Source organism: Bombina bombina, chromosome 4, assembly GCF_027579735.1.
Source record: "Bombina bombina isolate aBomBom1 chromosome 4, aBomBom1.pri, whole genome shotgun sequence".
In the NCBI taxonomy this organism is placed as follows: Eukaryota; Metazoa; Chordata; class Amphibia; order Anura; family Bombinatoridae; genus Bombina; species Bombina bombina.
The window spans coordinates 927,512,644-927,531,764 of NC_069502.1; the positions used below are offsets into that span (position 1 = coordinate 927,512,644).

Here is a 19,121-nt window from a genome sequence, read left to right on the forward strand (position 1 = left end):
GGTCTAACCTAAGAGATATTATCTCTATGAATGATAGATCCAGATGGGAGACTCCAACCCTTTTATTTAACCAATATTCCAGTTTCTTCCACATCGATTTTAATTTTGGGCAATCCCATATCATATGTTTTAAGTTAGCCGCCTTTAGTAAGCATTTCGGGCATTTATTAAATTGAGGGTTCCCCCATCTATGCCCTTTCTCGGGGGTATAATAGGTCATGTATAAGAGTTTTATATGGGATTCCCGCCAGGTTGCAGAGAGGGTTGTTCGTCTGACCTCTGATATAGATGTCTGTATATAGTCTGCCTCCACTTGCTCCTGAGCTAAATTGGGCGCCCACTTAGCTTCAATACTTGATAAATTATTTCTCCCTTTTTCTGAAATCAGAATTTGATAACAGTATGTAATTGTTAATCTTCCCTTTTTGGCCTGATTCAGCCAGTTCTCCAATGGTCCTAGTGACCAGTCCCATCCTGAATGGTTTATCAATTTCCAGATATAATGCCTAGCCTGTAAATAAACAAAATTCCTTATGGGAGATATCAAACTCTGTTCTTAAGTCAGCAAAAGTTTTAATAAACCTCCCTGGAATATCTATTAATTGTATTACTTTATCTAGACCCGCCATTTGCCATCTTTGCAGTGGGGTTGATTGCAGGCCCATTATTAGATGAGGATTCCCTTTCAATGGTAAATACTTGGAAGTTTTTTTATCTATTTTCAGAAGGTTACATAACTTTGACCAAGCTTTAATTGGGGTAATAATAGCTTTAAGTTTCTTAATTGCCCTTGGCAACTCATCTAATTCGATATGTATTAATGCTATTGGGAGATATGGAGAAGTTATATTTCTTTCTAGATCATTGTCCGTTACATAATCTTTAAGGGAAACCCAATCAATTACAATTCTCGCCAATCCCGCCAAGTTATAGAGATCTGGTAAGGCTAGGCCTCCTATTTTTTGAGGTAAACTAAGTTTGTCTAACGCAATTCTAGGCTTTTTGCCCTGCCAGATAAATTTTCTAAGAGCCATATTTAAAACCTTGACATCTTTAACCTTCAAAAGAACTGGAACATTTTGAATAATATATAAAATTTTTGGAAATAGAATCATTTTAAACAAGGCAATACGCCCTGAGAGTGAGATGGGAAGATTCTGCCAGTTTTTCATTGTACAAATTACACTTTTTAAGATTGGTGAAATGTTAAGGCTATACCACTTGTCAGGTGTGTGTGATACTATAATACCCAAGTATCTAAATGATTCGTTAACAATTTTAAATGGTATATTTTTCCCCAATTGCTCAGGTCTTTTTAACGAAAATAATTCGGATTTTGAGGCGTTCATTTTGTAGCCTGAAAACATACTAAACTGGTTTATAGTTGACAATAACTTAGGTAGATTTGTCTGAGTATCCCTTATATAAATTAAAATATCGTCGGCATAAAGTGCTACTTTGAGTTCTTTATTGCCTATTTCTATTCCTTCAATCTCCTGCCTAATCAGAATCGCAAGGGGTTCAATTGCTACATTAAAAAGCAAAGGGGAAAGAGGACAGCCCTGCCTTGTGCCCCTTGCTAAACATATATCTGGTGATTGTCTGGCATTTACTATTAACCTTGTAGATGCATTGCTGTACAGATTTTTAATAAAATTAGAGAATTGGCCCTTAAAACCAAACTGACCTAGCGTATGAAGGAGATGGTTGTGATGAACTGAATTGAATGCCTTCTCGGCATCGATTGTGATCACTGCCTTGTCATGGCTAAGCCGGTCTCTTTCCTGTCCTTTATTTAAATCTGAAAAATAGTCTATAGTAAGAAACAGCTCTCGTATTTTAGCTGAGGAGTTTCTATTCAACATAAAGCCCGCTTGATCTTTATGGATTATAGTTGGTAAAAAGTTTTGCATTCTTTGGGCGAGGATGAAAGTCATAAGTTTATAGTCCGCATTTAACAAAGCTATTGGCCTGTATGATTCTTTCTGAGTTAGATCTTTCTCTGGTTTTGGTAATAATGTTGTAAAAGAAGCTGCAAAGCTAGCCGAGGGCAATTGGCCCTCGATGTACATACTGTTGAATAGCCTTGTCAAATGCGGAACTATCAGTGGCGATATTATTTTATAAAATTCACTTGGCAGTCCGTCAGGGCCTGACGCTTTATTAATAGGCATATCCTCAATACCCTTCCTAACCTCTGTCTCCGTAATAGGGGAATTCATTTTTTCATTTAAGTCTTCAGTTATTTTTGGACAAGAGATCTTTTCCCAAAACTTCACACGTTCTGTCATATTTGATGCCCTTAATGAATAAAGATCCTTATAATATTCTGCCATAACATTTAAGATTTCATCTGGCTTTGTAATCAATTTATCTTCTTTCTTAATGGCTTCAATTGGGGCAGTTCCTTTATCTTGTTTAACTAAGTTGGCAAGGAGCTTGCCAGCTTTGTTTCCATATTTAAATAGCTGCGCTTGTAGTTTTAGTTCTTTCTGTGAAGTTTTATGTATGAGGAAGGTATCTCTTTCCTTTTTAGCTAGCGTATAGCTATTCCATGTCTCAGGGGTTTTATTCAGTATATAATTATTATAAGTGTTTAATAGTGTTTTTGAAATGTCCTCTTCCTTCTTTTTATATTTTTTTGTTCTATTAATATTGTACGCTAAAATTTCCCCCCTTAAGACTGCTTTTGCAGCTTCCCAGAATATTATTGGTCGATTAACATACTCACTATTTAAATCGGAATATTCTTGAAATTTTAGACTCAGCATTGTTTTAAACTCTGGGTCTGTGGCCAGATACTTTGGGAAATGAAATCGTGAGTATTTGTTTCTAGGATCCTGTATGTGGACTTCGAAGGTTATCGGGGCATGATCCGACACTGTAATCGGAAGGATTTTAGATTCTACATTTAAATTTAAAAATTTCTCGTCTACTAAAAATAAATCAATCCTCGAGAGCGTCTTATGCGCCTTCGAAAGACATGTGTAACCTTTAGTATCAAGATTATATAACCTCCAAATATCCTTAACTTTTAGATTTGTAAACAATTTAGAGAATATTTTAATTTCCAAGTTATCTTTCTTTGTTCTTAGAATTCGCACATCTTGCCTTAGTCTATCTAATGCATACTGTGGGGTCATGTTGAAATCTCCTCCGATTATCAACAAGCCCTCCTTTTTTGCAAGTATTATATTTTGCAAAGAATCCCAGAATTTATAATCAATGATATTTGGTGCATATATGTTACAAAGTGTGTAAGTGCTTTTTGCGATCTTAGCCTTTAATATTAAAAATCTCCCACCTGGATCTATTTCAAGGACTGAAGTTTCTGCCTTAATTTTTTTACCAACTAATATTGCTACTCCCCCTTTCCTTCCCAGAGCTGGGGCAGCAATAACTTCCTGCACCCATGATTTTTTAAGTTTAGATATTTCTTCTATTTTCATGTGTGTTTCCTGGAGGAAGGCAACATCTGTGTTTAACTTTCTTAAATGAGAGATAATTGTCTTTCTTTTGATAGGAGATGTTAAGCCTCCTATATTCCAGGAAACCATCTTAAAATTATCACCCGTAGACATTATTTATTAGGATAAGGAAAACACAACAAAACCACAGCAAGCAAAACAGTACAAAACAGGACAGAGCAAAACCAAACCAGATAGAGCAAGACATGACAAAACAAAACAAGACAGACACAAAAAAAAAAAAAAAAAAAAACACAAAAGGGACCCCTCTCCCCACCTCCCCCTCGAGTATACTATCCTGGATGCCCCATTTTCCCCTACTACCTCAGTGATCAGGACTGCCCTGACCAAGGTGTCAACCCATTTTATAGACTGACCATGTATAAAAAATAACAAAAAAGAAATTCTCATTCTCTTTAATACAATTGTGGTGAACCTTTCCCTGGACCTACTTGATCGCATTATTTCCCTATCCTACCTTCCTTCCCATGAAATTGAATCTTCCCCTTATCTTATGGGTGGTAATTGGGCTATGAAATTTTCAGCTTCTTTGGCTGTTTCAAAAACTTGAGTCTTGTTATCTATTGTTATTTTCAATTTAGCTGGAAATATTATGGAAGCTTGATACCCTTGATTAATTAGTTTGGTACAAATTGGTGACAGTATCCTTCTCTTGGCTGAAGTCTCAGCCGAGAAGTCCTGAAACAACAGTATTTTAGCGTTTCCTAAGAATATAGGTTGATGTTTCCTAAAATGTTGCAGCAGGGTAAGTTTGTCCTGATAATTTAACATTTTAACAATAATTGGTCTTGGTCTAGCATTCCCTTTTTCAGTGTTATACCAACCACAACCTATGGGCCCTTTCAATTATCATTCGTGGTTGTGTTTGTGGTATTTGTAATAACTGTGGTATTGTTAAAGAAAGAAATTTCTCAAGATCCTCGTATTGTTTGTCCTCAGGTACACCTATTATTCTTAAATTGTTTCTTCTCGCGCGATTTTCTAAATCTACTAGTTTTAACTCGGTTTTTATTAGTTTAGCATTTAACTCTTTTAAATCCGTACTCTGCCTTACTGAGGTGTCTTCTAATTCAGATATTCTCTGTTCTGCCTCTGCCATTCTATTAGCAAATTGACGAATTTCTGTGGAAAGAGAGTTCATATCATGTTTAATTTCTTTCCTCAGATCATCAAATTTAGGGGATAGAGCCTCAGTTATTTTTATCACTAAAGCGTGTATATCAATTGATTCGCTCACTTGCGAAACATTACTGCTGGACTGTGTTTCTACTAGAAGCTCTTGTGTATTTTTATTTCTTTTCTCCTTTTGTCTTGCTGCCATGACCGATGGAGAAGTTTTGACAGGTGGAGTGAAATATTTATCCATAAATATGTGAGTTACTTGTGTGAATTAGGGGATGTGAAAGTGTAGGGATCTTATTGATAGTGTTAAAAAGGGGAAAACAAAAAGGAGAAAAACAAAAAAAAGAGAGAAAAAAAAGGGGGTATTATCCCCATGGGCGTGATATGTGAAAATAAGTGGTTATTAGTGAAGGGTGCTAAGAAAAAAAAAAAAAAAAAGGTGATCTGTGAAATAAATAAGTAACTTACTCCCCGGTCATAGGAATCTCAAAAAATTTACAGGAGATTTTATAATCCCTTGTCCAATACTTCAAAATGTCTATTCAGAACAACTATGTACGGGGATAGTTCTTATATACAGTGATAATGTACAATATGATAAAGTCTTTTCTAAGAATTATCAACTAATAAGGAAGTTTTACCTTATTACCTCAGCTTTCCGCTAACTCCCTCCTAGACTTTTTCTCTTTTTTTTTCTTTTTATTTAGTCCACTGTAACTACTTAATTAAATAAGTTTAGTTCAAAAACATTTACAAACAGTATTTTCTAGAATGTGTTGTTACATAGAAAACAAATTGAGCGCAAAATTATAACAGTTTGGCATGGATTCAACAACCAGAATGAGATTTTTAAAGTTTTATACTTCTATTCCAGATTCTTGTCTAGCCTAAAAAACCCTTATGAAAGAGTAGTTATTCATGCCTTTCAAACAAGTTAGGTAAACTTTCCTTTTTTCTATCTTTTCTTCTCCTTAAAGAAGAGTTATATGTATACCATGTATGTCTTTTATTCCCTTATCCCTTTTGCCCTTTCTATTCCCTCTGGCCCCTTTCAATTAAATGAACCTTATCCAGCTTTCTATACAGACAAAATAATATATGACAAGGATTTATACAGTATTAGTTAGGTATATAAACCCTCAGTCACAGGAAAAGAACTTTAGTATACTGTGGAAACATATTAATCCTTCATCCGTGTTATAGTTACATTGTATCATATTATACAAACACAGAGTCTGGAAGGAAAGAAAAAGACCAACAAACAAAAAGGAAGCTCCCACTCTAACTGAGGCTTTCCTTATAGTCCAGTAGCATAATTATATATAGTGTGTTAATATAATACACACTCTTCAGTTTTTCAGCCTTAAGTAATGCTAATGTTCCTACCAAGAGGGCCGTTTCCTACGAGAGTCTGCTTACAATTTCCACTTAGTCCCGCAGTATCCCCTCTTTCTTCTACCAAGGGCCAAGGCAGGAAAAAAAAAACACAGTGAGATCTGAGGAACCAGGTCAGTCCGACCGATAGAAGAGGTGAATCTTACCCACGGGGTCTCAGCTTCAGCTCGACACCTGGCACAGTTCACAAGTTTTCTTGAGTTCCAAGGGCCGACTTTGCTGAAAAAAAAAAAAAAGCTTCTGCTTTGTATCCAGAGCTCCCCCACGCAGCACCGGTGGGGGGGAGCGAGTCAAGGACCCAGCCTATTCCAATCCCGGCACCTCGCCTGGTCTGCACAGCGCAGAACCTATGGCGTCTCCCAGGCTCACCTGGGTCCTCTGTCCAGGCTGAGAAGGACCGCCCCAATCACGTGTGGCTCCAATCCTCAGAGCAAGCGGCCGCAAGCTTCCTCCACAGTGCAGCTAGGAAACAACTTAGTTCGGCGGGGCATCCCCCGTCTGATCAGCACTGTAAGACGGAACCATCAGCACAAGGTAAGGGCAGTTCACAGAGGTTAGGGCAGTTCACAGAGGTTCCTCTCCCCCTGCTTCCCAGAGTGCCGCACCATTATGAATTCCAGTCCATAGATGCTCTCACCCTCACGCAACACCGGTGGGAGGGTGGAGTAGGTACAATTGTAAAATTTTCCCTTACTGGTGTCAGCGCCGTTACAGGGGGGGGGGGAGTACAAAGAAATTTTTAGGTCAGTCTATAATTTTGCTGCTAGTAGCAGCTCAGTGAGATGGCAAATCACTGCTGGGGTGCTGGAAGTGTATGGTATATTACTTAGGAGAGCCACCCAGGGACCAGGGTTTAGAGCACGGAATTTTCCTGCCAGTAGCTCTTACAGGGAGACAGAGAACAAGCCTTTGCGCGCCCTTGTGCTTGTGCTCCTCCCACCAGCTTCTAGAACATACAATTTTAAACAACTTTCCAGTTTACTTCTATTATCAAATTTACTTCATTCTCTTGGTATCATTTGTTGAAGGAGCAGCAATGCACTACTGGTTTCTAACTGAACACATGGGTGAGCCAATGACAATATGTATGTATGTATGTATGTATGTATATATATATATATATATATATATATATATATATATATATATATATATATATATATATATATATATATATATATATATATATATATATATATATATATGCAGCCACCAATCAGCAGCTAGAACCTAAGTTCTTCGCTGCTCCTGAGCTTTCCTAGATAAACCTTTCAGCAAAAGTTAACAAGAGAAGGAAGCAAATTAAATAATAGAAGTAATTTGGAAAGTTATTTAAAATCACATGTTCTTTCTGAATCATGAAATAAAAAAATGCGGGTTTCATGTCCCTTTAAACATCTAAAACATTTCAGTCAATAGGCATCGAGACAATTGGTAAACATTGGAGAGGAGGTGCTATTGAAAAAGAACTACTCCTGTTGGATAAACTGTGCTCAAATGGAGTTCCTGATTACAAGACATTTTATTCCATCTTAAAAATATGAAGGCCACAAGATAGGTTTACTGACCAATTAAGTGTATGTACATATTATATATATATACACACACACACATACATATATATATATATATATATATATATATATATATATATATATATATATATATATATATATATATATATATATATATATATATATATATATTATACACACACACACATACTTATTTTGCAGTTCAGAATAGTTGACCTGCTGATATCTGTTAATTAATACTGTTTGGCGTTCATAGTTGTACACATATGTTTTTTATGTAAATTGAAGTTAAGATACAAATCCTAAGACAAAAGCGCACATCCAAACACATAAGTCCACATATTTTTTAACATATTTTTAAATGCTGCAAAAATTTTTTTAAATAAAGTTGGGATCTTAGTCACACAATATGGCCATATTCTGCTCAGCCAGTCACCACTTACAAGGTGTCCCAAAATAGACTGGTCCTAACACTATAAAGTTTAGCCTTACTGGGCTGAATCATTTGATTCTAACATACCAAAATAGTATTCCAACACTGCAGTACTATGCCTCAAATCATGAGACTCCCTGGCATATATATATATATATATATATATATATATATTTTTTTTTTTTTTTTCTTTCATATATATATATATATATATATATATATATATCAATTACATTATCTGGAACACACCTGAGCAGGGTGGTGTGCTTTAACTAAAGGGATTTGGTCAGTGTCCCTTAAATTTAAGAAATACAAGGGGGTTTGGTTAAGCACACCTAACAAAAACATTTATATATTAGCACACATATTGTGGGAGTTCTGCCAAAATGACCAAAATAAGTAAAAGACAAAAACAGGTATTGGCGCACATCCAAACACATAAGACCACATCTTTTTTCACATATTTTTAAAATGCTGCAAAAAAATTGCCTTTGCCTGCTTAATATTTTTTTAATGCTGCAAAAAAATGCCTGCTTAATATTTTTAAAATTTTTAAATAAAGTTGGGATCTTAGTCACACAATATGGCCATATTCTGCTCAGCCAGTCACCACTTACAAGGTGTCCCAAAATAGACTGGTCCTAACACTATAAAGTTTAGCTTTACTGGGCTGAATCATTCAATTCTAATATGCCAAAATAGAATTCCAACACTGCAGTACTATGCCTCAAATCAAGACTGCACAGAACTCAATTACATGATTCAGCCCAGGAAGGCTAAACATTATAGTGTTAGGACCAGTCTTTTAAGATACAAACCCTGACAGATAGATTTCTCCCCTTATTATGTTTGTAACTACGATGTATGTCACACAGATATTCATATACTCTATGTCAATTCTTATTTTTCTAAGGAGATCTGGGAAAACCAAAATTAGCGCAGGATATTTTGCTTTGCAGATATTAATGAGTTTTCTCATTTAATTTTTGTCAATATGACCTAGATATTTGAGGGTATTATCACCTGATACAAATCTTAGCTATCCATATAGGCCTAAAACTAGTTGATCTAGTCAAGCCTTGACTCCTACATTTTTTTATATATGTTTTTTATCACACTGCCAGCAGCCGGGGCAGTGTCACTCTTTAGCCAAGTCAAGGCTCACACATATAGATGTTGTATGAGATGATCATATGAGAAAATGCCCCTATCCTAGAAAATTGACTCTTCTAATATCCTGACATAATGTTATTGCTCTATTACACATTCTAGCTGAGACTTTTATATATAGGAACCACCTAACTTATAAGTTTACATTAAATGGTTCCCACCAATACCCAAATATCTAATTTATACCTTCTTCAAGTCCCCATATATCTATATAGAGGCCACTAGCTTAATTCAAAGCAAAGATCACTGCCTGAGTATTGGATACAATAAGAAAACATTACTATCTTCATTTTTGCTAACACCACAAAAGCAAAATAAGCTCTATATATTTACTTGTTCACTTCTTACTTCATATTACTAGCTCTGTCCCCCTCCCATATAGTTTACTAAAGTAAGCTAAGGAAAATTTATCCCAAGAACTGTACCCTTGAATGGTTAGTTTTGATTCTTGACACTAATTTGTCATTAATAATCCCCTTTCCCCTATATGCTATATACTAGTACATACTTAATTTTATTTATTGCTTGCAACTACAGTCCTGTTGGCCCAAAAGTGGCCCTATTAACCTAAATATTCTCGATATGCTTCCCTCCTATATACAGTCATTGCATGATTTTCTGAGACCCAAGAGTGGCCTCACTAGCTGGAAGAGGGCAATTTACATATATATAGTAACTATAAAGAACAAAATAAGGTGTTGTATTAAGTGTTACATTTATATGGTGTAAAACATTAATCACTAATGGGCTCAGACTATAGTTGTGCTCTGTCTTATGAATAGTTTCTTTGAGCCATTCAAGAAGTTTGTCAAAAATAACTTATGCACTACATAATTTCCTTTTTATGTATATATGTAAAGTTTGCTTTAACACCTTAATAAAAATTATTGGAACAAAACAAAAAAATAACTACTACTTCTACAAATGAGAACTTAAAAGGACATTAAACACTAAATAAATGCTAGATAGAATGGTGCATTCATAGAAAAGATTAGTTTGAGAATAACATGTAGATATATTTTTAAAGCTTCATTAGCTGTTTAAATATTGACTAAATAAGTCTAAATCTTTAGTATCTAAAAAACAATGGGAGCTGCCATGTTGTAACTTAGGCTACCTTCTCTTCTGTGGCCAATTAGGGACAGTTATAAATAAGTCACTAGAGTGTGCAGCCAATGGTTGTGTGGGATATAACAGTGTTCTGCACTTCCAGTTCTAACAGAAACTGAAAAGCTCACAATTTCAGAATGGAATTACAGGAAAAGGGGACAAAAATAAATAATGAAACTATATTGCAGAGTTTTTTTTATATATACAATGTATCATTTTATATTACTATCTGAAAGTGTTTAATATCCCTTTAAGTAGAATGGGGCCTTAATAACTATACAAATATAGCAGTGTTTAGTTGATACAATTAGACATCTTAATATTTCACTGCTATGCTTAATAGTTTATTTCATGCTACACATTATTTCCTCACAATTTTAATTCTAATTCTGTAATTTACTTTAAGGGCTTATAGTAGACACTATTACACTCATGTTTTTATTCATTTACACTTATAGGTACCAGACCGAGCACGAAATTAGTTAATTTATTTATTAACATCACATTTTGTTACATTATCACATTATTTTATCAATACATTCTTTCTTGTATAGTATTTCAAACTTTTCGCTTTGCATTCTGTAGATAGATAGATTTAATAATTTGCTTTGTTTGTTCACTAGAGTAATGACTTATTTGGGAATCATTATTGTCAAACTACTTATTTACTAGTGGACCTATGTGAGGACTATTTTTTAGACTACTCATTTGAGAACTTGTTGTGGTGCTGATTACAATGAAGCTCTATGATTAGACATCAGCTTCCTTACACACAGATGATGGTTTCAGTTTAATTCCACCCTTATTTCACTGTACCGGTTTGAGAACTTATTATTTTCTGTGTCTTTGTTTTCCATTGATTGGCTGGTTTTAATTTTGTCCCTGATTGTTTATTGTCTGATGGTTCACTTCATTCCCAATGTGATGTAATTTTACTTTCAATAGTATTTTATCATGTTCTGACGATTGTTAACCCTTATGAATAGAAACACATTCATTTTATTTAAAAATATAATAAAAGTTGCTTTTTGCTACTTTCTAGATAATAACTTTGTTATAGTTTTTGAGTTTTTTTTTTTTTTTTTTTTTTTTTTTTATAAAACAGACTTTTTCTCTACAAGGGGATGGTTTTATTGTTTGTAAACCACCTTCAATTAGAGAGATGGGGTATAAAATAAAGTTAGTCAAATAAAGTAACGATTCAGCTTTTTGCTTTTATATTTGCTCTTGAGAATCGCTGTTTTATTAAAAAAATCCTTTTATCTCTTCTTCCTGTCTGAAGTTTGTGGACACAAGGAAATAAAAAACTAAGTTTATCTTTATTCCTCCTGTGAGTACCTTCTATTTAGTGTTTTACTTGTTGTTAAAGTTATCACTCTACTGTGGCGTTTTGGTTTCTTTGAGATTAACCCTTCAAATCCAGAATTGTAGAGAGGCGGCACCATGCCACATTCCAAATCAAATTCTATACAGTCCTGGGAGAGACTAAGGCTGGCTGCATCCTCTTATAAGGAAAAGTATAATTTTCTATTGTATCTATTAAATAAATATGTCAGGGCTTGTCAATCACCATGACTGAGTTTGATCTGGATGATTTCCGCAACCCTTGAGGTAGCGGAGATGCTAAGTATCAGTGATATTAAGACTGCACCTACTCAACTAGCATCAGTTCAAGTTAATATAACTCAGCTACTGACTGTAACTTTACGTAACTCAGACAATACTTTAAACACCTAGTCTACACTGTGGGTTACAACAGATAGAAATATCAGAAGCGCTGACAAACTTAGAACAACGCTTTAAATTTTCAGAGAGCGAGTTATTAGTGCCAATACTGAGAAGCTTGCTTGTCAGCAAGCCTATTAGACAACCAGAATATTAGGGTATACGAGAGACATAGAACTATACCCAATAGCTATGATATATATGGTGCCAGAGATGAATGGATTTAAATTCTATCTATTTTTACTTAAGGTCACTCGCTACATTGTTACCTTTTAACCTAAGGTGTTGAATATAATAATACATAATAAATCTACTATTCAAATATTCATATGTTGGAGAATATTTATGGAATACTAAACTTTCTTTATATGTTCACAAATACCATTACAATCCAATTGGATATAAAGTAGAACCATTGTTATATTAATCTAACACAATTTGAGCACCTAATAGCTAGCTATATAGACAAGAATCCACGCTAGTAATCACTAATTTCGCTACTATAGATGTAACAAATATTGCTAACTTTGTTTCCATAAACACAAAATTACCTTGGGATTAATAATAGAGACCAATAAGGTGTTAATGGATAACCTAAATATCTTCTGCATAACAGTCACTTGGTGACCCACTATTTCTTACAAAATTTAGCAGAATTGGAAGTCCAAAGAGTTTGGGAACAGGTGGAGCAGAACCACACAATACTTAACTCAGATGTATCTACTACCCTTAGCAGCTTAAGTGTGTTTTTAATTTCAAATCCTATTTTAATCAAATATTATTAAAAGTTATATTTTAATTTTATCTTCACTAGTACATGTCAATATTTTGTATCCAAGTAAATTACATCCTGTAATTAATATTCACAAGCCTAGAGTGCTGCAACGTGTATTCTTTTGTGAGCAAGTCTCTTCTTGCTACTAGTTGTAAATAAAATGATTATTAATACACTAGCACCAACACCCGAAACAAATTAGAGATTACCAATATTTGTTACTCAGGGGTGATTTTTAGGCCTTGTTTAAAATAATTAAAAAGTAGTGCCATTGGTTTTGTTATATATTCAACTAGCATCAGGCCCACGCACGCAAGCCTATAGCAATCGGACCATGAAGCTGTGGCCATAAATGGGCCCAAAGTCTCAATGATATATTTGGCATAAACATGGACAGCATAATATTTAATAGGAGAAATAAAAAATGTATATGTCACTTACCTCTGCACTTTTCAGAGACTTCAGCAAATTATTAACCGTTTCAGGAAAAGAACTCCCCAGCATTCTACCCATCTTCTCATAGAACGCTCCGACACAAGCAACTGCAGCACTAGAGACATACATTAAAATAATAATGAATGTTCTTAAAGGGACATTGTAGTGCAAAAATAACATGCTCTTATTTGTTAGCACTACCAAGCCTGCATGTGTTTAACCATCCTGCGTAGGGACTGGTCAGGATTAGTGGTACTTTTTATATAAAAGTTATAGATAATAAAAAAAAAAAACTTTTAATACTATGTGATACAAAATACATCAGACAAAACCAGATGCTGGTAGATTAAAGAGTGAAGGTCCTGATCAGACCGGTATATGTGTTTGTGGGTGATAAAGTGAGATTCGGCACTGCATGCACTTACAGTTTGGTTGGCAGATAGGCAGCAGTGTCATCCTTGCTTTTGATCATCTCATTGCACTTGTCCAGTGTTTGAAAGACAGTGAAGGTGTCTCCGATGCTATACAGCGTGGCAAGGTTCTTTGCTAGAAGTTTGCGAGTTGGAGGTCCTGGGGAACTGCTTATGAGCCCCGTGAGTTGTTCAACAAGTTTCTTCTGGTTCTCTTTGATGTCTGTCTGTAATGTTAATAAAGGGACCATTATAAGGGCCATTTAGCTCAAAACAAAAAGGGACATAGGAGTGCAAAAAGAAAATGTAATATGCAAGCAATAGTACAATAATAAAATGCTCTTACTATGCGTTTAACCCCTGGTGTTAAAACATAGGTAAAGTCAGCTCCAGCACAGCAATGCACTACTGGGACCTAGCAAATGACAAGGCATATGTGTGTAGTGACCAATTACCAACTAGGCTTCACTAGTGCACTGCTGCTCTGGAGCTGACGTTATAGGTGTGTTTAACCCCTTTCCATGTATTAAGCACTTAGCTATATGCAAGCAATAGTGCAATAATTAATGCTTTTTCATAGTAAAGCATTTTCTTCTTGCAGTGTTATGTCCCTTTATGGAAAGAAAATGAAATAGCATTCATTATTTTACCTGGTTTAGCAAGTATGGCAAAACTTACTTGACCCTATTATAATCTACATAATGATTAGCTAGATCAGAGCACAAGTTATTTATACCCGATCCTAACTGGCCACAGCAAAGAAGACAATGATAGTTATATCATTTTAAAAGATTGCTTTTGCATGATTTAGTCTGTGTATTACAAAATAACTTGTACTTTATTTTTCCTGCTTTCTCTGTAATTTGATTTTAAAAAACATGTTTCTTCCACTGTCTCTAAAACGCTAGAGTGTATTAACCAGGATCCAGAACACTAACCTGCAACATTCTGCAGAGTGATTGGCTTATCAGTGTAAGACAGCGGTTCCAAAATTGGTGGTAGTGCCCCCTTGGGGACAGTGCAATTACAGAGGAGGGCAATAATAGTCACAAGAAGAATAAAGGAGGCATTAGTAGGCAAGGAGAAGAAGATACTGGTGAGCCCCTACAAGTGCAATGTTTGTAGTTTGCTGCACTTTAGCTTAGAAGCCTAAAACTGTGATAGATAGCTGCCACTTGTATGCAAGGCTCGCAGTCTTTGTTTTACCAGCACTGTACATTAGCACAGCCATGTATCAAATTGCAATTTGTTAGAGCACATTCTTTTACCACTAGCAACCCTGCAAGTCTGTGTTTAACTCCCCGTCAATGGGAGCTGCAAGCATTAAACAAATAGATTTCCAGTGTTGCTAGTGCTAATACTACATGCTCTAACAATATTTTTACCCTATAATGGCCCTTTAACTGCATAGTTTAGAATTGCAGTGTAGTAGCAGGGAACACAGCAAAGATCTGTTGTGCTTGTCTGAGTTGCTTTCCATACAGACGTCTGTCAAGGGTTTTTCCGTCTTCTGTATGATATTTTCAGAAGTAAGCTGTGTGGTGTGTACTACAAAACCCCTTGGTAAGTACAACACACTTTCCATAGTTTGTTTACTGGTGCTGTTGAACAACTATGCCTCAAACAAAGATATTGACTCCAGATTTCAGCACGTGGCAATTTAAGACTCCTGCAAACTGGTATGAAATCAGACATTGATATCACTTCATTAAGCCCATCTATCCATCACATTTTTTAGAACAGAAATGTAATTACTAAAAGCTGTATAGAAGACGCCTGCATAATGACTATTAACTTTACAAAGCTGGTATTACAAGATAAAGATAATACATTTTAATTAATCAAATTAAAAAGTTGAATTTAAAATCTTAAAATATTTTTTTATTAAAAAAAAGGGACAAAAATCCCAATTTTTTTCTTTCAAGATTCAGATAGAGAATACAATTTTAAACAACTTTCCAATTTACTTCTATTATCTAATTTGCTTAATTCTCTTGGTATACTTTGTTGAAGAAGCAGCGATGCGGTACAGGGGCTAGCTGAATGCATTGGGTGAGCCAATAACATATATGCATATATGAACAGCCACCAATCAGCAGCTCCTGAGCATACCTAGGTATCTGTTTCAACAAAGGACACCAAGAGAACACAACAAATTAGATAATAGAAGTCAACGGGAAAGTTGTTTAAAACCACATGCTCTATCTGAATCGTAAAATAAAAAAAAATAAAAAATCAGGGTTTGTGTCCCATTAATTATTATTCTTTAAAATTGTATACTTTTGATAAAATTCATTAGGGATGGGGCATTGATGGTCAGTTTATGGAACAAAGGGGACAGTAACCAGAAAATGTTTGGGAACCACTAGTGTAAGAGCTCATTTATATAAGAATTAAATTGGCCACAACAAAAGAGATAAGATAATCAATACTCAAGAAGCTTTACAGAAAGAATATTCCTGGACTGCAAAACAATGAAGATTGCACTAATAAAATTACAGTTTTGACATTAGGAAACTGTTTTTTCTTTTTAGACCTTTACAATTGAAGTGTTTAATTTCTTACACCTTATAGGATTAAATAGCCATGCTGTTTATTAATACTTGTCTCAATGAATAGGTTAAGCACTGTAATTTTAGGGAGACTTAAAGGGACATTAAATTGCTGGGCACAACTACGCTAGAATGGTTACTACTCACTATTATCCATTCTCCTGTTTAATAGCTTAAAGGTGCCAGATACTGAAGCTCCGCCTCTTTGTTCTGGTGGCTGCCATCTTGGAGCTCAGGTAATCCCACAACCTTTAACATAAGCTGTTCACACCCACAGATCAGTAATATTGCCCATTGTTTTTACAGCTGTATAATGTGCTTCAGGTGAGGGTGCACGATACAAAGCAGGAGCTGTTTGCAGTGGCTGCATTGCTCTATATTATAGCTGAGTGATCTTCTTAATAAATGTTGTGTAACTGTAAAACTGAGTAAAAAATGTAAAGCTCACATGATGTCAAAACAAGGAGGTGGGTGACAGCATAAGAAATATATTTATTTTATAAAGACAAAAACAATAGCGACATTTCAGGAGCCAATCCCTTAGTCATGCTATAACAAACTTTTCACAAATTGTGACTTATACACAGTTATACCACTAGGTGGCACTCAATACATATTTAACCATTTCAACACTCAGTTGATGTATATACAAAATTATTTGGACATTTCATTCATCTCATATCAACAAGTTAATTTCATCATCTTTATTCTAGTGGTATAAAATATATTTACATACTAAATCAGACACATTTACTGAAGCTGCTAGAGAACATCTTAAACACTTACAACATTTAGTTAAAGGTATACTGATAAAGCCCAATCTTTGTTAATACCTCTTGGTTCTAGAGTCCCTAAGTCATATCAAATATGATTCTCTCTGTTTAAGCAACAATTCTCTGTCCCCTCCCCTCCCCCCTGCGGTTTCTCTATATGATCTATTATCTGGAAATGTAATTGACTTATGGTGTGTCCAGCTTTTATAAAATGATTGGATAGCCTTTAAATTCGTGGTTCTTATGTTACTTTTATGTTCAATTATTCGTTCCCTGGCTGTCCTAGTGGACTCACCGATATAAACTTTCCCACACGGACATTTCACCATATAAATAATATATGTTGTTAAACATGTATAGAAGCCTTTAATAGTATACTTTTTACCATTAAGAGGGTGATAAAAAAAAATTCCATCTTGTCATATTGCCACAACATGAACAGCTGAGGCAGGGGTAGCATCCATTGTTTCTTAGAGAATTATGAAATTAACTGGCTGATATGAGATGAATGAAATGTCCAAATAAATGTTGTATATACATTAACTGAGTGTTGAAATGGTTAAAAATGTATTGAGCGCCACCTTGTAGTATAAGTGTGTATAAGTCACAATTTGCGAAACGTTTATTATAGCATGACTAAGGGATTGGCTCCTGAAACGTCTGTATTGTTTTTGTCTTTATAAAATAAATATATTTATTATGCTGTCACCCACCTCCTTGTTTTGATTTGCTGCTTTGTGGGCTTCAGTGGCAGTAGCCCTGGGTTGACGTGAATGGATCCTGAGTGCTGGATAACCTTTATAGTTTAAGCTCACATGCTGTATCCTAAACATTAACCTGAAGCACATTATACAGCTGTAAAAAAAGTGCACAATATTATTGAGCTGTGAGTGTGCACAACTTCTGTCACAGGCTGTGAGAATACCTGAGCTCCAAGATGGCAGCATCCAGTACAAAAAGGCGGAGCTTCAGTATCTAGCACCTTTAAGCTATTAAAACAGGAAAACTGATTTGTAAAGAGCTGCAGGAACGGGGTGAAATGTAATAACATAGTGAGTAATTACTATTCTTTTGTAGCTGTGCTCAGCAGTTTAATGTCCCTTTAAGGTGAATTGGGAGTTTGACATTATAATTGTATTGTAGAGGCTTTCCTGATAAGATCTGATCAGTTATGGCTATTATAAACAAAATAATAAGAATACAAGTAATTCCAATATTATCATAAAATAAACATTTAAACTGTGTTAATGACGGATTTCTGCAGCTGAAATGGCATTAGGCCCATATTATTATTATTATAAATAATAATAACAACAACAACAAAAACTGCAGTTAAGGCTGAAAGTTAATTAAAAGTCTGCATTGATACAAAGGGTTGTTTTGTTAATGCTTAAGCATTATAAGAAACAAACAATAGCTGGAAAACAAATATATTTAATATACTGAAACGGTTCATTATGTCCCTTTTGACTTTTTTATGTGACATTTAAAAGGAGATAAAGTTGCAATAAGAAAATGCTCAAATGCATTAGAATGTTTTCTTATTGCACTATTGATTGCCTTTACCTATGTGTTTAACACCATCAAAGGGATTACAGTCAGCTCTGGACCAGTAATGAACTACTGGTCCAGAGCTGAACTCAGCCACTGAGCCAAACAGGAACAGCATATGTGCGTAGCTGCCATTCACTAGCCATGTTCATCTCAGTAACATCAGTGCATTTCCTTTGTGGATCTGACTTAAACTATGTGTTTAACTAATTTGCAGAGGTAAAACTCATATGTCTATACAAGCAAGAGTGCAATAATAAAATGTTCTAACACATATAAATTACTTATTACAGCTTTATGTCTATTTAATAACCATCACTAAAGAATCTAGCACAGCTACACGATATGCTTTTCTTACAATGATTTAAAAAAATGTTTGGAACATATATAATTAAACATAATACTACCCAGGTATTGTAGAAATATTAATATTCACTCTTGTATATGAATAAAAAGCAATTTACCAGATTAAAATAGTGTTGGCCTGGACAATGAAGTTAATTTATTAATAGGGGTAAAGTATCTTAAAATTCCATGCTCTGTGTGAACCAGGAAAGTTTCATTTTTATTTGCATGTCCCTTTAAACTGCAATAATTAGGGAATGCAATTTGCATTCTGAAACATTTCTTATACCGACAACTCCTAC

At 34.9% G+C, this 19,121-nt stretch overlaps 1 protein-coding gene across 1 annotated transcript in view; it reads right to left on the bottom strand.

Moving 5' to 3' along the window:
• The window catches only part of HEATR5B (HEAT repeat containing 5B), a 261,254-nt gene that overhangs the window by 240,555 nt on the left and 1,578 nt on the right, over nt 1-19,121 (bottom strand). Inside the window, exons 3-4 of the mRNA XM_053711883.1 lie at nt 13,614-13,825; nt 13,195-13,303 (exon numbers count right to left, since the gene is read on the bottom strand). Coding sequence (XP_053567858.1) covers nt 13,195-13,303; nt 13,614-13,825 — 321 coding nt within the window. The remainder of the gene's footprint in view (nt 1-13,194; nt 13,304-13,613; nt 13,826-19,121) is intronic.